Source organism: Diceros bicornis, chromosome 2 (assembly GCF_020826845.1).
Source record: "Diceros bicornis minor isolate mBicDic1 chromosome 2, mDicBic1.mat.cur, whole genome shotgun sequence".
Taxonomy (NCBI): Eukaryota; Metazoa; Chordata; class Mammalia; order Perissodactyla; family Rhinocerotidae; genus Diceros; species Diceros bicornis.
Window position 1 is genome coordinate 84,029,130 of NC_080741.1, and position 22,394 is coordinate 84,051,523.

General features: G+C 40.4%; 1 protein-coding gene across 12 annotated transcripts in view; it reads left to right on the plus strand.

Moving 5' to 3' along the window:
• Positions 1 to 22,394, plus strand: part of ATG7 (autophagy related 7) — a 252,183-nt gene that overhangs the window by 56,742 nt on the left and 173,047 nt on the right. For all 12 annotated transcript variants that reach the window (XR_009223317.1, XR_009223319.1, XM_058565010.1 and 9 more), the window contains 5 exons: positions 3,586 to 3,744; positions 10,172 to 10,366; positions 11,660 to 11,863; positions 13,588 to 13,703; positions 19,016 to 19,091. Coding sequence is in view for 10 of the 12 variants with exons in the window: in XM_058565010.1 (XP_058420993.1) it covers positions 3,586 to 3,744; positions 10,172 to 10,366; positions 11,660 to 11,863; positions 13,588 to 13,703; positions 19,016 to 19,091 (750 nt within the window). In the remaining 2 variants the exon portion in view is untranslated. The remainder of the gene's footprint in view (positions 1 to 3,585; positions 3,745 to 10,171; positions 10,367 to 11,659; positions 11,864 to 13,587; positions 13,704 to 19,015; positions 19,092 to 22,394) is intronic.

The window sequence follows — 22,394 nt, forward strand, 5'->3', positions numbered from 1 at the left end:
TAATCAAAGTATTCTAATGTTGAGCACTCCTAGAAAAAACCCTATTTGTTCATGTTTGTTATTCTTCTCGTATACTATGGGATTCAACTGGTAATCTTTTATTTCTAATTTTTACATCTGTATTCATAAGTCAAGTCGGTCTATAGTAATGTTTTTCTTTGTAGTGTCTCTTTATATCTTATAGCTGAGTTATGCTAGCTTTATAAAATAAAACTTTCTGCCCTTTTCTATATTCTAGGATATTTTAAGTATATAACTTATCTGTTCCTTGATAATTTTGTAAAATTCAGTTATAAATCCCACTGGGCTTGGTGCCTTTTGGAATTTTCTTGGTGGTGGGAGCAAGGAATCTTTGGAAACTTTTACAAATGGTCCTATGTTGATTGACCTTTTTAGGTTTTATACCACTTTTGAATCAGTTTAGTCATGTTGTTTTCCTAGAAAATAACCCATTTCATCTAAATTTAAAAATTAATTGACATAAAATACATATGATATTCTCTTATCTTTTAAATCTTGTCTTTATCTTCTTTTTAATCTTTCCTCATTCCTAATGTTGTATAGTATGTTTTATCCTTTTTTCTCTTATTCAAACTTGCCAGAGAGGCCTATTTTATCACTCTTTGCAGAGAACTCAATGTTTGATTTATTTATTAGTTCTATAATTTTTTTTTATTTTGCTTTCAGATTCATTCATATCTACTTTTATCTTCATTAATTTCTTCTTTTGGAAGAAATTTTGTGGAATTTATTGTTCTTTTTTCTAGCTTCTGGAATTAGGTGCTTAGGTTTTCTTAACATAGCTTAAAAATTATAAAGTCAGGGGGCTGGCCTGGTGGCGTAGCGGTTAGGTTCGCGCGCTCCGCTTGAGCGGCCTGGGGTTTGAGGGTTTGGATCCTGGGCACGGACAGACGCACCGCTTATCAAGCCATATTGTGGCAGAGTCCCATATAAAGTAGAGGAGGATGGGCACGGATGTTAGCCGGGGGCCGATCTTCCTCAGCAAAAAGAGGAGGATTAGCAATGGATGTTACCTCAGGGCTAATCTTCCTTACAAACACACACAAAAAATTATAGAGTCAGTGTAGACCTGTTGTAGAAGATTTGTAAAGTGTAAAAGTTATAAAGCAGGAAAAAAGACACCCATTTTCCTACTTTTTCACTTATTTCCTTTCAGTGTTTAATGTGTGTCTGTATATATATATATATATATATATATATATATATATATATATATATTTATTTTGTGTGTGTGTGTGTGAGGAAGATCAGCTCTGAGCTAATATCCGATGCCAATCCTCCTCTTTTTGCTGAGGAAGACTGGCCCTGGACTAACATCCGTGCCCATCTTCCTCTACTTTATATGGGATGCCACCACAGCATGGCCTGACAAGCGGTGCATCAGTGCACGACTGGGATCCGAACCCGGGCCGCCAGCAGCAGAGCACGCACACTTAACTGTTACACCATGGGGCCGGCCCTTAATGTATATTTTTAAGTCTCATTTGATATATAAAAATGTCCCTTTTATCAATTAATGCTGTAAACACTTTCTCATGTCATTAAAAAGGATGCCTATAAAGCCTTTTTAATGGCTGTAGAATATGCCTTCTTATATGATGAAACATAATTTACTGAGACATTCCCCTAATGTTAAGTGTTAACATTATTTCCAATTTTTTACAACTATAAATTATGTTGCAGAGAACATCTTTGTGATTGCATTTTTGTCGATATTTCAGGTTATTCCCTAGGATAGATTGCTGGAAGTGTTTCCTTAGGATAGATTGCTGGAAGTAGCTCAAAGGATATGAACATTTAAGAAAATTCTAGAAACATATTGCCAAATTCCTTTCCAGAAAAATTACACCAGTTGACATTCTCAACCAGTAAAATAGTTTTTTCACCACCACATCCTCACCAGCTTTGAGTATTGTAATTTTCTTTAATCTTTGCAGATTAGCCATTTAAACTGTGTAGCATTCCAGGAAGCCAAAAGTTAAGTGTCAAAGTCCACCTGCCTGTGACTAACCTATGGCGTATTTGTAATTTATCTGGTCTTCTTCCCACTGTCCAGCATGTTCCCAGACTGCCTTCCTTGCTATCCACTCAGCATTACTTTAAGGAATGTAAAAACACTTCAGAAAGAAATATCCTCAAACCAAGAACAAGTGACTTTTGGATTTTCCATACCTTTGTTCCCACTCCATGGTAGATTACTTAGCTGGTGAAAGTCACTTATAAAACTGGGTGAGTAGACCAAAAAGTTACCAGTGAGCTTCAAAACAAACAGCCAGGGCCGGGCCCGTGGCCTAGTGGTTAAGTGTGTGCGCTCCGCTGCTGGCGGCCTAGGTTCGGATCCCGGGCGCGCACCGATGCACTGCTCGTCAGGCCATGCTGTGGCAGCGTCCCACATAAAGTGGAGGAAGATGGGCATGGATGTTAGCTCAGGGCCGGTATTTCTCAGCAAAGAGGAGGATAGGCATGGATGTTAGCTCAGGGCTGATCTTCCTCACAAAAAAAAAACAGCCAATCTAAACTATGCTTTTGAAAGGATGGATTCTGGGCTGTCGTTTTCAACCCTGAAAACGAATCTTGGGTTCCTGTTGACTGTCCTCCTGAAATCATCAGTCTAATTGAGTTTCAAAGTCCCTAATGGAAGGATATTGAAATAAAAGAGAGAGCAGAATCTTAGCTTTGTAACCAGTCATGGCAGAGCTCCTCTTAGATCACTGCTTGTTTATGATCTACTGAAATATACACACCCCACTTTATCCCCTAAAAAGTAGGCATCTTCTTTTGGTTGCAACTTTGGATCTCATTTTCTCCCCACCGTTAACCAGGTCTGTGACCTTAAGTGAATCTTATCTCACTTATCTTTTCTGGGATTCAGTTTTCATATCTTCAAAACAAAGTAATTGGACCAAGGATTTTAGAGATCCCACCTAACTTTGAAATTGTGTGTTTCTATAAGCCTTTATAGGAGATGTAATTGAAATATATGAAATCATGAAACCTATTTCTGAGATTATAGAATCATCCTCTATGTTCCAGAATATTAATAAAGCTTTTGCCTCTTGGAGAGGTAGTAAAAAATCTTCTACAGTATTATACAGTGGGAAATAACCTGTAAGTCATTTTTCTGAGGAGTTATTTCAGGCTTTAAGTGAGTTTTAAGATGAGCTGTTATTTATACTTAATTATTCATTAAGGGAAAGCAAGGACATTTGGGGGCTGTTGCTAATCCCTTGAAGACAGCAACATAGACTGTTCTTATGGGACTGATTTTCAAATCTTTCTCTGGTGCCACTGTCAAAAATAATGAATCATTAGTCAGATGTACTCTGACATTTCTTAGTCTCATTACAGCAGGAAACCAGGCACTGGGTATATAGTTATTTTGTCTTTCAAAGGAAGTTGACACTCTGTTTATTAAAAACTGAATTTGCACAATTTAATTTCTAAATATCCTGTATTTTGAGGTTCCCAACCTGCTCCAAAGAAAAACTCCTTTTAGGGATTTCAAAGGAGATACCCTGTGAAATGTTCATCAGAGACACACCATGATCTCCTCTTTCCATGCAGGGTTGGGGCGTCAGACACATCACATTTGTAGACAATGCCAAGATCTCGTACTCCAATCCTGTGAGGCAGCCTCTCTACGAATTCGAAGATTGCCTAGCAAGTGGTAAGCCCAAGGCCCTGGCTGCAGCAGACCGGCTCCAGAAAATATTCCCCGGAGTGGTACGTTGATGGTGTTTGGGAACGTCAGAGGTTTTCTCCTATATCTTTCAGTGTTTAAGTCTTGGGAAATGAGGCTCTAAGGTATTGGTGAAAGAGAGTCAGACATCTGTCATTTACTATCAGGCCATGCGGCTGAGCCTCTTGTTTCCTCATCTCAGAGATGGGAAGTAAAAAACAAAACAAAATCTTATATATTATTGTGAAAATGAAATGAAGAATGTATGAAAAGAATGTTTCATAAGTTGCAAAGCATTATCTGAGTTTAAGTTAAGCAATCTTGGGTATGTACATTTTTATATCCTGTCTTGTCCCAAAGGGATCTATGGTGGCTCAGATGTAGAATGTTATTTTTCCTTCATTACTAGAGTCACTTGATAGTTACTTAGTACAAGTTTATGAAATTAAGTTGAATGTAAGTCTGCAGAAGAAAGACCTGGCTAAATGTTTAGCTTTTTACTCTAGCTGCTTCTTATTTTTGAGTTGCATCACTTACTTTAAAAACCACTAGATGGGGGCCGGCCCTGTGGCTAGGTGGTTAAGTGCACGCACTCCGCTGCTGGCGGCCCGGGTTTGGATTCCAGGTGTGCACCAACGCACCGCTTGTCAGGCCATGCTGTGGTGGCATCCCATATAAAGTGGAGGAAGATGGGCACGGATGTTAGCCCAGGGCCAGTCTTCCTCAGCAAAAAGAGGAGGATTGGCAGATGTTAGCTCAGGGCTGATTTTCCTCACAAAAAAAAAAAAAAAAAACACTAGCTAATAAGAGACAAGTCATTCAGCTCATTTGATTCAAAATCTTGCCCGTTTTTTTGAGGTCATCCAGCAAAAGAGATTCTGCATCTTGCATGCTTAATTAATTTATCTGACAGAGGTTAGATTAGATGTCTCTGAAGCATCTGCTTATACTTATAGTACCACAAGACGCTCTCAGCACTGACTAAAAAAAGCCTGCTTTCTCAAAGTTTCCGTTTAGTCACTCAGCATTAGATTCATTCATTTTAGAAGTCTTTGCTTTAGAAGCCACTTTGACAGTTTTGTCCATTTCACCAGGTACCCAAGGAATGTCATTTATTGGGTTTAATTCAGTGGTATTGATTGAGCACCCACTGTGTACCCAGAGAGGTGCTGGGAGCCAAAAGAAATAAGTTACAACCCTGTCATTGAAGAGGCATATTAGTTAGGTTTCTGCTGTGACAATATTGCATATTACACAATCCCAACATCTCGTTGGCTTACAATCATAAACATTTATTTCACACTCACAGGTCTGCAGGTTGGCTGTGGCTTAGCTGCTGGACTAGGCTGGACTCCAGGCTTCAAGTTAGGTTCCATCCTGCTCTGTATGTCATTATTTCCAAATCTAGGCTCAGGGAGCAACAGTCATTTGGGTTGTGCTCTTATTATGGTAGAAGGTGGAAGTGTAAAAGAGTTGGTGAAAACTTATCATACCTCTTAAAATCTCAGCTCAACAATGGCACAGTGCAATGTCCTCCATCTGCATTGCCAGAGCAAAGCCCAAAGTCCATGGGGTTGGTCAGTATACTCTGCCTTCCTAGTGGGAGGTCCTGCAAAGTCATATGGCAAAGGACAAGGACCTATAAGCCTATTAGAGGGAGGCAGTGCATAGTTGGGAAGAATAATTCAGACTATCACTAGAGAGTATTATAAACTCCCCTCAGGGCCCAGACAGACCTGGCTTTGGATCTAAGCACTGCCATTTATTAGTTGCCTGAAATTCTTGCTTACCCAGATCCTAGCTGTTGCCTGTGACCCAATACAATTCCTTCTGTTTATTTCTTCAGTTACTCTACTACTTACTCATTCATTAAATGTTTATTTAAGGCCTCCAATGTGCTAGAGACTGGAGAATAAGACAGATGAAGTTTGCTCTCCCCCACGTGGAGCTTATAGTCTAGTGGGGGACATGGTCAATAACAACCAATTTCATAAACAATTATAATTGTAATAAACGCATGAAGCAGGGGCTCCGTTGCCATAAGAATGTTTAACAGGTAGGCCTGACCTAGACTAGACTTCGTTGAGGAAGTTAGTGGGAGTTAGCTAGACTAAGAGTGGCAGAGCTGTCTGTGCAAATGCCTGAGGTAGGAAGCAGCGTGGTGCGTCTGTGGATCCTGCTGGGCCTTCGAGATCAAGTTCAACTTGTCTTGATACCAGCAGCCCACCAGGATAGAGCTTCTTCCTCAGCACTTACATCATGTTATTCTGTTTTCCATATCAGAGTATTCAGTCCTTGAGGCCAGGAGTCAGGTCTCTTATACTTTTATCCTTCGTGCATTATAAATAATAATAGATAATGTACAGAACCCTTTAAAGTGTGAGTGTAATTCATCAACTTCATGAAAAGTACTTGTGAAACTGTTTCACTTACAGGTTAGCCAGGCTAATGGGATTTTCTTTGTATGATCAGTTTGGTTTAGTTTTTTTATTCAACAGATATTTATTCATCATCTTCCTTACAGCAGGCCAGAGACAAAAGGCTAGTCCTAATTGAATAAGACGTGAGAAGAACGGCTCTGCTACAAATACCATGTGTAATCTTGGGGTTGAATTAATTGAATAGGGAAAAAACTGACCTTTAATAAATCAAATAACTATATGAGGTTACTATTTTTTTTTTTAAGTTGAGGCAATAAAATGTAAGATTATGGAGCCATACTAGAGGTTTTAAAACCCAACTTGGGATATCTGCTTCCAACCCTGATGAGTAACTGATATTGGACTAGGTCTCCTACCATAAACAATTATACACCTGGGTAAAATATATAAAATGACTCTCTTCAGACAATGAACAACAGGCAGTGAAAGACTGTGGTCTCAGACAGAAGGGAAAGAAAGAATGTTTGTCCCAACTCATTGCATGGAGGCACTTTTTGGTCTCTGCCAGAGCCCCTGTGGAGCCCAAGGAGATATTCGTGGTCTTGATGAACTGGGGAAGCTAAGATCAGAATTCAGAGCAGCTGAAATGGCTGGAATTTGCAGGACACGGTATCAGACATACAGGAGCTATGCAGAGAAGAAGTTCCAGAAAACTGTCTAGGCAGCACCTTGAGTCTTTGACCGAATATCAAGCTGTGCATGTTTAGGGCATGACTCTGTAAGGCTGGGCAAAAAGCACCACCATTCTGTTATGAGCAGAATGGGGATTCCAGAGCTCCCACAAGGCTGGGAGACATTGGAATCCCTCCCATCCAGAATGGAGAGACCTCACTGAACGCTCTGAGCCCTTAGGTGATACCCCAGTAAGGCCACAGAACTCAATATTAAAGCTAAAACTACAAAGCTTCCAGGAAAAAGCAGCTTAGTGATCTTGTGATAAACAAAGATTTCTTAGAACCCAGGAAATACTGACCGTAAGTGAAAAAATGGGTAACTTGGACTTCATCAAAATCTAAAACTTCTGCTTCTCAAAAGACACCATTAAGAGAATGAAAATGCTGGCCCAAACCGAGAAAACACTCACAGTATGTATATTTGGGAAACAGCTTTTACCCAGAATACACCAACAACTCCTACTATTCAATAATAAGAAGACAGATAAACTATATTTTTTTAAGAGACCAAGACATGTGTACAGGCACTTATTTCATAGTGAAGATCTATGAATGGGGGCTGGACCCGTGGCTTAGTGGTTAAGTGCGCGCGCTCCACTCCTGGCAGCCTGGGTTCGGATCCCAGGTGCGCACAGACGCACCGCTTGTCCGGCCATGCTGAGGCGGCATCCCACATACAGCAACTAGAAAGGATGTGCAATTATGACATACAACAATCTACTGGGGCGTTGGGGAGAAAAAGAGGAAAAAAAAAAAAATCTATGAATGGCCAGTGAACACGTGGACATGCTCAACATTAGTAGTCATCAGGGAAATATGAATTAAAACCATAAAGATACATTACTACACACTCACTAAAATGGCTAAAATTTAAAAAAACTGACATTGCTAAATGTCATCAGGTTGTGGAGCATCCAGGACTCTCATACTTTGCTGATAAAACAGCCACTTTGGAAGTCAGTCTGGCAGCTTCTCATGAAACTAAACACCTACCTAATGACCCAGAAATTCCACTCTTAGATATTTACCTAGGAGAAATGAAAACATACATACACTGAAAGACTTATACAAGAATGTCCATAGCAGCTTTATTCGTAATAGCCAAAATTTAGAAATAACCCGAAAGACCACCGACAAAAGAATGAATAAACAAATTGAGGTATATTCACACAACAAAAAGGAACACACTATTGATACTTAACAATATGAATGAACCTCAAAAGCATTTTGCTGAGCGAAGGAAGCCAAACACAAACAAGTATATACTGTAGGATACCATTTGTATGTGGTTCTAGAATAGGCAATAGGATTTAAAAAGTCGGAACAGTGGTTGTCTAGTGGCGGTGGAGAGTATTAGGGATTGACTGGGAGGGGGCACAAGTGCGTGTTCTGGGGGAATGGAAATGTTCTGTCTCTTGATAAGTCTATGCCATGGATAATCCGTGGTTTGTAAGAACACTTTGAACTGTGCACTTGAGATCTGTGTATTTCACTTTCTATAAATTATACCTCACTCCGGCTACGCATTTGAATCATCTGGGGAGTTTTAGAAAATATTGGTGGCTGCGCCCATTCTCAGAGATCCCAATTTAAATGGTCTGGGGAAAAGCCTGGACATTAGGAATTTTTTAAACTCTCTATCTAGGTGGTTCTAATGTGCAGCAAAGGTTGAAAACTACTGTGTTGAAACTTGCTGTATTCCAGCCTCAGATGTGTGGACCTAAATGGTGGGCTAAGAGCCCGTCCATGTAGGCCTACTGGCTGGAACTGTAGCAAGCAGAGTAATTCAGGTTCGCACAGTGGATGTGGGTGAGGGGCTATATTATTCAAAAGGTCAGAATTAGTATTGAGTAATTACGCTTTAAGCTTGGTGTCTTTCAAATACCTAAATAATACCTTTTTGGATCAAGCTACCACCATTTAAAATGCTTTGTAAATTGTAAGAAGACAGTAAGGTATTATTATTACTGAGGTTGTTGCTTTGCTCATTGTTTATTACAGTCTTTGGTACATGGTAGCTGTACAATATTTCATGAATGAATGAGTGAATGAGGTCCTGATAGTTGTCTCTGAGGTGTTCTCATTGTTAAAATGGACTTGTTTTGAAGCTTTCTTCTTTCTGAAGTCCTTTCTGCCTGGCGTCTTTTCCTGCTTTGCTTGCCACTTTTTTTTTCGTTTCTTTTAAAAATTGTTGCTATTGTTACTATTGTCCCTTTCTTGAATTCCAGAAATTAAGTTTAAAATTTAAGATAAGGAGAAAGTAGCTACAATCTACAAAATAGATTTTCTTTTATAAAAGGACCTACTTACCCTGCCCCCTGAGGTATTTTTCCAGTAGGTGAGGAGTTTTGGCAAATGAGTGAAAAAACTGTTGTTTTCACACACTTCCCTGTGGCCAGTGCTGTGCAGGGGATGAAGGGTGCAGTTTGTGATTCTAAAACACTTTTTTTTGTTTTAGGGAAAGGTAATGTCCCTGGCTTTGTTGGCACCCATATGTGACTCACTGTTAATCTGCCAAGACGCTGTGGGGCTAGCAGGGGGCAAACGGTAAATTACAGAGATGTTCTACAGCTCCTGAGGAAAATGCTGAGTCCCCACACTTGAAAGGACGACCAGGTCACCGAGCAACTTCTGCTTTGGACAGGGGATGCAGCTTCACTTCAGTAACATATTCTGCCGCCCCCTGCAACCTCCCCCAAACAAATATCTACACACTCCGAAGTAGATTTTCTGGCCAAAAGTTAGCAAGTAGAGTTTTTTGGTTTTGAGGGTTTTTTTTTTAATGCATATAACCCTAAGAAGATTAAGACAAGACTATCAGTCATTCTAATCTTATGTGACTGCATTAAATCAAATGATTTTTGTTATAACATCCCATTTGGAGGTGTTGTACACTAAGGAAGTGGAGGGGAGAGCAGTTTGGGAATGACTAGGGAGAGGCAGCTTGGCTGGACAGAGGGGACCTGGACAGACAGAAGGCACTTTGATGAAGTTTCTTGGCCTCGTATTGTAGGAAAGAGCCAAAGATACACAGTTTTCTCCAGTGTTCTACTTGCCTCAGATGGGAAGTGCTCCCACGTGGTCCTCCCACGTTGGAACTACGATCTGTATGTCTCTGCTTGCTGCTTTATCCAGGCTCAGGGACCCTGGGGTGACAGGACCAGGTGGTCTAGGATGCCAGATGAAGAAGGTAGAGGGCACAAAGGGCAAAAGGAAAAAGTAGTGTAATCACTCTTGGGGAAATTTCTGGTTATAAGTGCCCATGCGTACATACTTGTAGCGATGGGGAGACAGGGACTCTGAGATGTCGCCTCCACCTTGGCTTCAGACGTCCATGTGTCTGGATGTTTCCCTAGAATGCCAGAGGGTTCAACATGAGCATCCCCATGCCTGGACACCCAGTGAACTTCTCTAGCGTCACCCTGGAGCAAGCCCGCAGGGATGTGGAGCAGCTGGAGCAGCTCATCGAAAGCCATGATGTCATTTTTCTGTTGATGGACACCAGGGAGAGCCGCTGGCTGCCTGCTGTCATTGCTGCAAGCAAGAGAAAGGTAGAGTGTGTGGCTCTGGGGCTCTTGTCTCTGGTTGTGACTTAATGCACTGTCACCCTAGGGGGAGAACTGTCCCCAGTCTGCCCTTTTTCCAGAAAAGAGCTGTGCTTTGTGTCACCTAGTCACACAGTGCCAAAGGACTTGCACTGCAGAGTCTATCGTTGCCTCACACACCATCATCCAATATAATAGGATGTCCTTTACTGTTCAATTTTCATAACAACCCTTTGAGGTACTCTACACTAGAAGGGGTCCTCTACTTACATTAAAATGTAAGCATGTAAGCTCCAGGAGGACAAAGACTTTGTCTCATTCACTACTCTTTGGTTAGTGACAGCTTCAAGGGGCCAACAGTACTGAATGGTTAAATAAATCATGGTACATACATGTGATAGAATAGTATGCAGCCGTTCACAGTTACGTTTTCAAAGAATTTTAGTAACATGGAAACACTGTGTTATATTAAATAAGCAAGATGCAGTATTGTATATATTTTATATCAATTATGTTTATATATAATATACATATAATCATTTATATCTATATATGTTTATCTAGAGAGAGAGGAGAGAGAGCAAGAAGAAAGGAGAAAGGGAGGGAGGAATGAGAGAGAAAGGGAGAAAATCACAGGAAGAAATACCCTAAACTATTAATAGTAATTGTTTGAGCTGTGAGATTGTGAGTGATTTTTGTTTTCTTTTCTAGTATGGTTTTTTTTTAATTTTTACAACTTTTTGTATAACTGGAAATTTGGGAGAATAAGTTAAATTACAACTAAGAGAAGTTCTTATAGTAAAAATGAAAAAAACTGTCCTTAAAAAAATGTACGTGGAAGGTGAGTTGTATGGTATGTGAATTATATCTCAATAAAAGCTCCTATGAAAAAACCTATGTAGACATGACAGAAGATAGCATAATGGTGGAAAGAATGAGTCTGAGAACTATCAAGACTTGGTTTTATACACCGTCTCTTACCAGCTACGTGACCTGGGGCAAACTGTAGAAGTAATCTCTCTGACTTGCAGTATTCTCGTCTGTAAATAGGAAATGTTTGCTGGGAGTTTTAAATGAAACTAAATGAGATAATTTGTTAATCACTTGTCAAGTCTTTTGCACTTAAAAAGCCCTCAGTATTGGATAGCTTTTACCAACATTAGCTTCTAGAATCTAATTACACTCATATGCAAATACTTATAAAATAAATTTTAAAAGTTGACCAAATATGAAATTAGCCATGGCTTAAAATATAAGTGTCTCTTAACTCTAGTCTTTTTTTTTCCTTGAAACCCGAAGCTGGTCATCAATGCTGCCTTGGGATTTGACACATTTGTTGTCATGAGACACGGCCTGAAGAAACCTAAGCAGCAGGGAGCTGGGGACTTGTGTCCCAGCCACGCTATGGCACCTGCGGACCTCCTGGGCTCGTCGCTTTTTGCCAACATCCCCGGCTACAAACTTGGCTGCTATTTCTGCAATGACGTGGTGGCCCCAGGAGATGTAAGTGAATTTCTTTGTGGTTCCAAGTATTTCCTATAACCGTCTTGCCCACTAGGGCAGAGAGACCCAGCTCTGTCCTTTATGGCTATTTAAGTATTGTCTTTTAACAAAGAGAAGAATTCTCCAATTTGGCAGGTGGCATCCCACTATGAGCCTTGATTGGCGTCATCAACTGTGTCCAGGTACTCCCTGTTCTCCAATATAAATGTAGTGATACGCCATTTTTGTGGAAAGCTCAGCATGGAAACTGCTGGATGGACTGGTCCCTGGCAGCGCTCAGCACTGTATCCTGTGCTGATCTTAGTGAAGAGAGCGTTAAATGAGTCTGAAGACCTAGACTGCAGTGCGGGCTTGGACACTGCCTTATGGGGTAACTCCAGATGAGTCTCTTAGGCTCCTTGTGCTTCCGCAAAATGGAGCCGGGGCCATAGGGTTGTCAGATTTAGCAAGTAAAGATACAGGATTCCCAGTTAAGTTTGAATTTCAGGTAAATAGTGAATAATTTTTTTAGTGTAAGTATGTCCCATACAATATTCAAGACCTGCTTATACTAAGAAAGTATTTGTTGTTTATCTAAAATTCAGATTTAACTGGGCATCTTGTATTTTATCTGCTAACCCCAGTAGGGGAGGGAAGAATACTTTCCCTGGCAACTCACAGTACGAGGTGGATCAAACATACAAGTGCCCTGAACAGCAAGCACTGCACTGTTCAAATGTAAGTTTCTATAGCGTTAATGCCACCACGCAAGGCAGAGTCTGTGAGAATGGCCTGTTATCAGAACAGATACTCATTTCTAGTGAAGCAAAGCAGAGGTGTTTTCTCTACCCTCCTCTCCATTTTCCCCTTTTAAAACTTGTTCCTTAATAACTCATACCTCTTTGGAATGACTGGCTTTTATGTCCTCCCAGTATAAAGAAAAAAAAGATAAATGTTGTCTTATGTGAAAAGGATGGCTTTATGGTCTCCATCATGGTGTCATAATATGCAGCTGGTCCTGTTACTTCATTATTACCAATAAATAGGATTAAGGGTCATTTGCAGTAAAGTCACATCTGTTTATAAAGCAAGATTTTCAGTCAAAATTATGTCTAACAACCCCTTAATGTGCCTAGAGTTGGAAGATTAGAATTTTCTTTGGTTAAACTAATGAAGGCTTGTGTTTGGAGCCATGTTGTAGCAAAAATGCTTGTATTTAGGCCCTGGGGTCACCCTCAGGGTAACAAGATGTGAGAGGCACATGGGAACTGAGGACTGCAGGAATAGCAAATCCTTGCTCCCATCTCACAGGCACTCTGAGGCATTAGCTCCATTAGCATGGCAGGGCAGAATCGTCTGCACTATTCAAATAGTTATACCTCTCTGTGTCTCTGTCTCTTAACTACCAGGCACAATAGAGTTGAATTGAGTCAGTTAGAAGAGCACATGATGCATCTCCACTGTATGAGGCAGCTAGGCCCTTGTTTTGGTTGATATCCCTCTGTCTTTAATTTTTTTATAACTGCTCATCTGTTTTAGTATATTACCTCATTTAGTTACCTAAGTTGTATATTTTTGGGTTTTTTGGTACTTGCAAGAAATGATATTATTTGAAGCTGAATGTTCTTTGCCAACAGTGTCTGGTTATGTTGTATAGCTTTATTGTGGAGAAGTTTCATGCTTCAGACAGCTAGAGTTGAGTGGAATAGAACTTTGAGCACACATCAATGATTGTTTTTCTGTAGTCAACCAGAGACCGGACCTTGGACCAGCAGTGCACTGTGAGTCGTCCAGGATTGGCCATGATTGCGGGAGCCCTGGCAGTGGAATTGATGGTTTCTGTTTTGCAGCATCCAGAAGGGTGAGTTTGCTGTTTAGAGATGGATGTTTAAACAAAGAAAGCTTTTGTGTCTCCCTTGGCCTTTTTTCAGTGTAACTCTTCTGAGAATTGTGTTGCTTTTTATATCTTCAAAAAAAAAACAACACTAAAAAACCTGGTCTGATTCTTTGGCCTGGAAGAACTTGTTATGTGATCTTTGGGACTACATCTCTGCATCCTTCTGGAATTGAACTCTCCTAGAGTTATTTGGTAACTAATGATAAGGAAGAATAAAAATTTTGGTAGGGGCCTTAGGACCTTCATGCTTTTATTCTATTAGTAGGTTTCGATCTCCTTAGCCCTGAACATTTGTAAGGAAATACATGAATCACTCATGATAGCAATTGCATTTGGCTGTATGTAACAGATCCATTTTCAGTGTCTTAGCCAAATGTGGGTTTATTTTTGTTATTCAGCAACAAGCTCAGAGGCATGCAATCCAGGCTAGTATGAGGCTCTGTTATGCCATCAGGGACTCAAGTTCCTTCTTATCATTCACTCGGCCACTCTTAGCTTTCTTCCTTATGCTTGTCACCTTGTGGTCACAAGATGATTGCTCTACCTCCAGTATCGCCTCTGTGTTACAGTTAAGAAGAACAGACAGATCAAAGGATAAAAGTGGTGCTCAGTGTAGTCTTCCCCCCTTTTATAGAGCTTTGCTGGAAGACTCACCCATTGATTCTAATTCCTGTATCACATGGCCACGCTTAGCTTTGAGGAAGACTGACAAATGTAGTTGTTTTTGCTGGGTGTGTTGCCTCTCTGAATAAAACTGTGATAAGAAAGAAGTGGAGAATGGATGTTGGGAAGGCAACCAGCAGTGTCTGCACACTCATTTTTAAAACTGCTGTATGTGTTTTAAACCCTACAAGGTATTATTCTTGTTATATAGTTAGTATTCATTTAGTTTTGCTAACGTTTTCCTTTTTTGTTACTTTTTATTTCTTTTGATATCTTCAAGCTTCCAGCCAAGGGCATTTTCCTACTGCCTGAAGAATACTCTTTATTATTTCTTTTAGAAATGCTAGTGACAAAGATATTTCAGTTTTTGTTTGTCTGAAAGTGTCTTTGTTTTATCTTCATGTTTGAAAGATCTTTTCTCTGGGTATAGAATTCTAGATTGGTGGTAATTTTCTTTCAACACACTGAGAGTATAATCCTGTTGTCTCTGGTTGCCTTTATCTTTGCTGAGGAGTTAGGTGTTTATCTCATTGTTGTTCCTTTGTTACAATTTGTTTTTCTTCCTCTTGCCCTCCCCCCAAGTTGCTTTTAAGATTTTCTCATTGCCACTGGTTTTCAGAAGTTGTACTGTGATATACCTACTTTTATATTTACTCCGATAGTGTTTTCTAGTGTTTCTTGAATCCATGTCTTGATGTTTTTCATCTGTTGTGGAAAATTCTCAGCCATTATCTGTTAAACTATTGCTTCTGCTCCTTTCTTTCTTGCTTCTTTCCTTTGAGACTTCAATTGCATGTCAGTTAGAATGTGCTATTTTCTGTATTTTCCATCATTTTGTCTTTTCTTCTTTTGGTCTGGGTATTTGCTTTTGGCTTTTCTTCCAGTTTAATAATTCTCTCTTTTTTCTTGTCTAATATGTATTAAAACCATTCATTGAGTTTTCGATTTCATTATTAAATGTTTCAGTTCTTGAATTTCCATTTGACCTTACTTTACACATTTCCTGTTCTCTGCTGAAATTGTGATTTTGGTCTTTTTCATTCCTTCAAAACTTTTAATCATGTTTTCTTTTTAAGTCCTTATTAGATATCTCTATTGTCTGGATCTCCTATGAGTCTTTCCCTATGTGTCTATTGTTTTTCTTGGTTTTGGGTTATGTATTATCTCCTCATATACCTGGTGTTTTGGGGTTTTTTTTGAACAAAACCTTTTTATTATGAAAATTCAAACATATATGAAACAAGACATATGTAAATAAAGTAATAAACCCGCTTGTATACACCACCCAGCTCCAACAATTACCAACACATGGGCAATCGTCATTTCCCTATATAGGCATACCTTGGAGATATTGTGGGTTTTGTTCCAGACCCACTGCAATAAAGCGAATGTCACAATAAAGTGAATGTTGCAAAAAAGCAAGTCACACAAATTTTTTGGTTGCCCAGTACATATAAAAGTTATGTTTACACTGTACCATAGTCTATTAATTGTGCAATATCATTATGTCTAAAAAAACAATGTACATACCATAATTAAAAAATACTTTATTGCTAAAAAATGCTACCCATTATCTGAGCCTTTGGTGATTCTTAATTTTTTTGTTTGTGGAAGGTCTTGTAAAAAACACAATATCTGCAAAGCATGGTAAAGTGAAGCACAATAAAACAAGATGTGCCTGTGCTGCTATCCACGTTTTTTTCCCCACTGGCTTATTTTAAAGCAATCCAAGGGGCCAGCCCGGTGGCGCAGCAGTTAAGTGGGCGTGCTCCACTTCAGTGGCCCAGGGTTCGCAGGTTCGGAACCCCAGGTGCGCACCAACGCACCACTTGTCAAGCCATGCTGTGGCGGCGTCCCATATAAAGTAGAGGAAGATGGGCATGGATGTTAGCCCAGGGCCAATCTTCCTCTGCAAAAAAAGAGGAGGATTGGCATCGGATGTTAGCTCAGGGCTAATCTTCCTCACAAAAATAAATAAATAAATAAAGCAATCCAAGACATAGCATTTCATTCATAAAGGTGTATCTTTTTAGTATATATCTTTACTATTTTCACATATAAAAACAAATTAAAGGCAATTTCTTAATGTCATCACATATCCAATCAGTATTTAAATTTCTTCAATTCCTTGAATCTGCTTGGTTATTTTTCATTGAGCATTGGACATTATATACGAAAAATTACAGAGATGATGTGATTTACATTTTCTTCTGGCAAACTGCTAGGTCAAGTGGACTAGCAGTCCTGGAACAAATAAATTCAATTAGTGCTTATCCATTTCTGGTTCACCCTTGCTCTGAGGACGTAGCTCCGCAATGGTTCCAGCCCAAAGCCTGGGACGTTTTCCGTGGTTCCTCTTGATTGGCAGACTTCAAACTCTTGTTTTTCTCTCCAGCACTGTGAGTCTCTCCGTATCACTATTCAGCTTCTGATCCTATGCCCACTGCTTTCAGAGGTTGGCAATCACTTTATGGAGGAAAGCTCCCCTTGCAAATTACGTCTCCGGGCGGCTTCTCTCCTCTCACAGATCTTGGCTCTGCAATTCTTCCCTAACTTGGTAGCTCTCTGATGCTTCCAAACAAAAGTTTTTGTACTTTGTCTAGCTTTTTCTGTCTGTTCTCAGGGGGAGGGTTGGTCCTGACCAGCTAGTCCACCAATGCCACATCAGTTTTAAAAATCTCTTTAATTTATTAAGCACTTATGGTGTACTAGGCTTGCATGTGAGAGTAAAGAAATGAGTGGGCTGGTGTGTTTTGTTTCAACTTGACCTTGAGCCTTTTAGTAGTCTGTGTGTTTAACACCTTGTATATACGTTATATTAAAGATACATAAGTTAGCACAATTGTGATCTGGACGCCCTATCTTTATGACTTATAAACAATAGAATTAGTTCATCTTATAATAAATAGAAGTGAGACAAAATTAAATTAATTTAAAAAATAAAGTCAGTAATTTAAAATAAGAAAGAAGGAAGGAAGAGAAGAGAAAAAGAGAGAAAAGAGAATGAAGAAAAGAGAAAAGAAAAAGAAAATGATTAAACAGTTTAAGAGTCTCTTACTATCTGCCCGAGTGTATGCTGTCAAATGTCAGATGGTGAAGACAGACTGAAGTCAAACAGGTATTTACACCTGACTATATGACAGATACACTGTAATTTATTTTATTTCTCAAACGCTTACTCTGTGCTAGGCACTGTTGTAAGCACTTTATAAATAGTAACTCATTTAATCCTCAGAGCAAACCTATTAGGAAAGAACTATTATTAGTCCCAATTTTGGTGGGGAAATTGAGGCAGAGAGGATAAGTAAGTTGCTGAAATTCACATAGCTGGTAAAGCTGGGATTTAGCTCAGTCAGTTTGGCTCCAAACTCTGTTTTTAATCACCTGCTATGCTGTTTGTGATATAGGCAGGGGAGAATTGAATTTTCGAAAGATGTCTTTTTCCAATTCTCAGAAATTAACATGAATATTCTATTTATTGTGCAACTCAGAGCTTTTCTATGCAGTTGAAAAGACAGGCTCAGTACAATGTTGGTAGCATTTGTAACTAGTCTAGATACTCCAGAGTTAAATGAAAATAAGCAACTTTTTGTGTCTTCCTCTCATCTCTGTCGCCCCCTTGGCTGTCCCTGCCGTCTAAGTGTATGTGGCCTCCTGACAGGATGTATTTGGGATAAAATCCTAGAGAGCTGATCCTACAGTTGCCTGACACTGACCCCTCTGTCTGCCACATTTGCCTTGGTCATAGGTTAAAACTAAGTCCTGAGTCACATCTCCTCTGTGACGTAAGTAAACATCACATCATTGTTTGGGAAGGAATGCGTTCCTTCTCCTACCCAATTAATTCCTCACTTTTCTTTCCCCTTCCTCCATTTTGGTAGCATTTACATCACCTCAGAAGTTAAGGTTGGAAAGTTTTTTTTTTTTTTTGTGAGGAAGATCAGCCCTGAGCTAACATCTGCCAATCCTCCTCTTTTTTTTTTTTTGCTGAGGAAGACTGCTCTGGGCTAACATCCATGACCATCTTCCTCTACTTTATATGGGACGCTGCCACAGCATGGCTTGACAGGCAGTGCGTCGGTGCGTGCCCGGGATCCGAACCCGTGAACCCTGGGCCGCCGCATCAAAGCGCAAGCGCTTAACGGCTTGCGCCACCAGACCGGCCCAGGTTGGAAAGTTTTCCATTTCAAAATTTCAATACAAAAATGTGCTGTGGTGTTTAACAAGACCATCTCAGAGTAAGGGAATTAATATTTATTGGCTTATCACATGCCAGACATTGCACTTGGCAATTTATCTACCTTATTCCTAATTTATTCCTCACAACCATCTTATTCCTACTTTATAGATGACGGGCCTGAAGCACAGAGAGGTTAAACGGCTTGCTTATGGTCACAAGCTCTGGTCTTTCTGACTCCAAAGTGCAGGCATTTTTTTAGTACTCTTCTGCCTTCCCTGCCAGCGAAATTAGTTTTTCACTAGCTTATGCTGCCTAGCAAGGGGCATTTTGGTTAACCTTATACATCTTACATGGATCTCCTCCAGATCATCCTCACAGATGTTAAACATAAACTTTTATGAAATGAGAAGTTCTAATTGTTTCCTTTTCCCAGGGGCTACGCCATTGCCAGCAGCAGTGACGACCGCATGAATGAGCCTCCAACCTCTCTTGGGCTTGTGCCTCACCAGGTTAGTGATTTGGAAATGAAATCACAGTTCTGGACCAGATCTCAGTGGTGCAAGGGGAAAGCATTTGGGGTCACTTTACCATGCTATCAGCCCAGCCCACCTCTTCTCCAACCTACTTATCCTCCAGCTACTCTGGAATTTCAGTGGGAGTGCTTTATGACCACCTGGGAGGTATCCCATTCTGCAGAGTGGTGATGAGAGGAAATCGTGAACAAGCAGCATTACCCATAGTCTTGATGCATTTAGCATGTTGACTAGAGGTCTCATAATGGAGGAGAAAAAGAAAGAATGGGCTTTGGAATCAGCCAGACAGCGGTTTAAATCCCAGCCCTGCAGTTAGTAAGATGGCTTTCCTTGGCCAAGTCACTATACTTCTCTGAGCCTAGTTTTCTTATCTGTAAAATGGAGACAGTAATATCGACCTCATCTGGTAGTTGCAGAGATTAGAGATGATATATAGAAAGAGCTCAGCAACAGTGACAGATATGTCATAGGCTCTCAATAAATGATGCCTGCTATGTTTGTTGCTGTCATTTGTTGTTATTATTGACTCCCTAGCCAAATACAAAGCCTTTATAGGCATGCATGGGAAAACCATTAGAAAGCAGGTGCTCTACCTTGTGTCCAAGATTATGTCTGTGACGAGGCTTTATAAACCATAAAACACCGTGCAAATGTGACTTTTCTAGCCTACCTCACACAAGGTGGCGTTTATTTGACACGAATGTGTTCATCTTTTCTGCAGAAATATTTCAAGTAGGACCCAACAGACACTGTAATAACCCTCCATCGTCGGAAGTTGTCCTCCAGAGGCGACCTCTGCTGTTTACACTCTCGTATCTCATGCGAATCCCTCCCCTCTCCCGTCTTCATGCCTTCTTCCCTTTCTTCTGACCTTGAGATGCGCCTTCAGCGTCTTTACAGATCTCATACTGAGAAGGGCCTTAATTAAATTTTCAGTCATGCCCCTGCACTGGTTTCCTTCTTTAAGTCCTTTATGTTAAATCACCACAGCTGTAGTTTTCTCAGTGCTGAGGCCGGAGGGCAAAACAGTCTCTTTACAGAAGGGGTCCAGTGTCAAAATGCATGTGCCCGTGTTTTTAAAGTACTATGGCAACTAATCCCTCTCAGCATTATTTGCCCCACTGAGCCTTGTAATTATTTGTCATTCACCAACTCTTCTAGTTCTTTCTCCTCGTTTTCAAATGTCTGAAGGATTATTTTGGTTGTTGGCCATCTCTTCATTTGGTCTTTTCAAAGGCTGAAGAATAACGCAGCCATATATGGGAGAAGCCCAGTGCGTGTGTGTGATTACTTGCTTACGTTATTTCACGCTTCAAGCCTTTATTTTTAGCTACTTTCTAAAAAAGAAAGTGGAGAAAGAACTTTAAAATTAATCAGAGTTGTGTGGTCCCTATTTATAGGCTTTAAATTTCTTCTTTTTTAAGTGGAGTGAGTCCATTTATGCAACTGTGTTTTGATTAGGAGAACAGTGTCTCCACAAAAACCCTGGGCTGTGTTGTAATGCGTTGGTGCAGACTCAGCACTTCCCTCCTCCTCTTCCTGGCTCTCCGAGATGAATGATTTCCTGTTGGAGAGGAACTTGGTAAACCCCTTTGTGTGCTTTTGTATACAAAGAACGACCAATGATATTCCCGGGGCTCATTTTTCTCAGTTCCCCAAAGGAGAGTGTTTATTAATTGGCCCCTGTGGAATGAGATGTAGTAGAAAAGTGATAGTCCTTGGACCAGAATCACAAGGCCCCCCACCAGCAACTCATTGTGTACTCTGGAGAAAGTTGCTTAACTTAGCCGGTGCTCTCTGTGTCTCTGCTCTCCTCGTCAGACCTGGGAGGCCTGAGGATTACTTAGTTGATCTCTCCATGAGACCACGGGCAGAATTTGGCCCATCCAGAGATCGGCCAAGTGCAGAAAAAGGCTTGATTAGGCCCTGAAATTCAGTGATATTCAGCCTGAAAAAAACCTCTTATTGAATTTGAAAACTGTGAAAAAACCATTTGAAGGTGAGAAAATAGGCTTATGGGTCTGTCCTTTTTTAAAGTCTCTGGCCCAGTGTATATGGATGGGATTCTGCAAGCAGGCAGCAATAAGTGTACGCCACTTTCTGTCTATAAAGAGAGTGATTTTTTTATTTAAGTCATCATTTTATTGATGTATAAAAGACATAGAGATAATCACACAGATCTTTAAGTACACAACTTGAATTATCACAAAATGAACACTCACGTACTCAGCAGACAGATCAAAATAAAATGTTATCGAGCATCTCCAAAGTCCTCATCATGCTTCTCCAAATTATTATTGCCTCCTTCCTACATAGAGGCAAGCATCTCTTGACTCTCAGCACCATGGGCGATTTTTGTCTAATTTTGAACCTTCTGTAAATGAAATCATATAGTATATACTCTTTGGAGTCCGGCTTCTTGTGAAGAGAGAACTTTTTCATCGTAAATCTTAGCATGGTATTGTTCCCTCTGCTTCCCATCAAGTGAGATCTTTTATTTTATTTTATTTTTTAAAGTTGTCTTTTCCTGGCTCCTGGGGTGGGGGCTGAGTTCTGTGAGGCCACACCCTTTTTCTGGTTCTTTGGTGGAAGGCACGGTTCAAGAGTTACAAAATGTACAGGCCACTCCTGATATTATCCAGGCAGTTGGTTTGTAGGCAAGTGAGAGATCCTGAATGTGACAGAAATTAGCAGCCTCTGGAGTTGCTGATTATTTGGCTGGACATCCTTGAAGAACGAAAAGCAAGGTGACAGTACAGCAGTGGTCCAGACACCACGCTCATTCGTGGAGCAGCCTGCTTTTGTCCCACTCAGGGGCCAGGCGGTTCACATGCTTTTCTAGGGCTGAATGTACGCTCGGTTCTCAACTACTGTGAATAAAGACCCTGAGTGTGTATTCCTTTCCTAGGGGTTTGGACTTGCCAGCCCCATGGGTCTCTCACGCTCTTAAATTCTTTCTTTCAGTTGCTTTCAGAAAAGGAGAAAAAAACCTGAACTAGGGCAGGACCCTGGGAGGGACCTGGCCTGGGAAATCTCTGAGACAAATGCTGAGATGCAGTTAGGGTCTCAAGACATGCCTTGGACTGCTGTTTATTTGGCCTGTCTGCACAGGCTATGCCCCACAAATCTTCAGGCCTTTAGCTTTTAATAAGGTCTCTTTAGTGTGCTCGGAAATGCTTGTCTCAGTGTGCCTCTAGGGATATGGATGGACTGACTCCTGAGGAAGGGGGTTAAGAAGATAGACAATACGAGCATATTTCCTGAAAGGTAGCCCAAGAA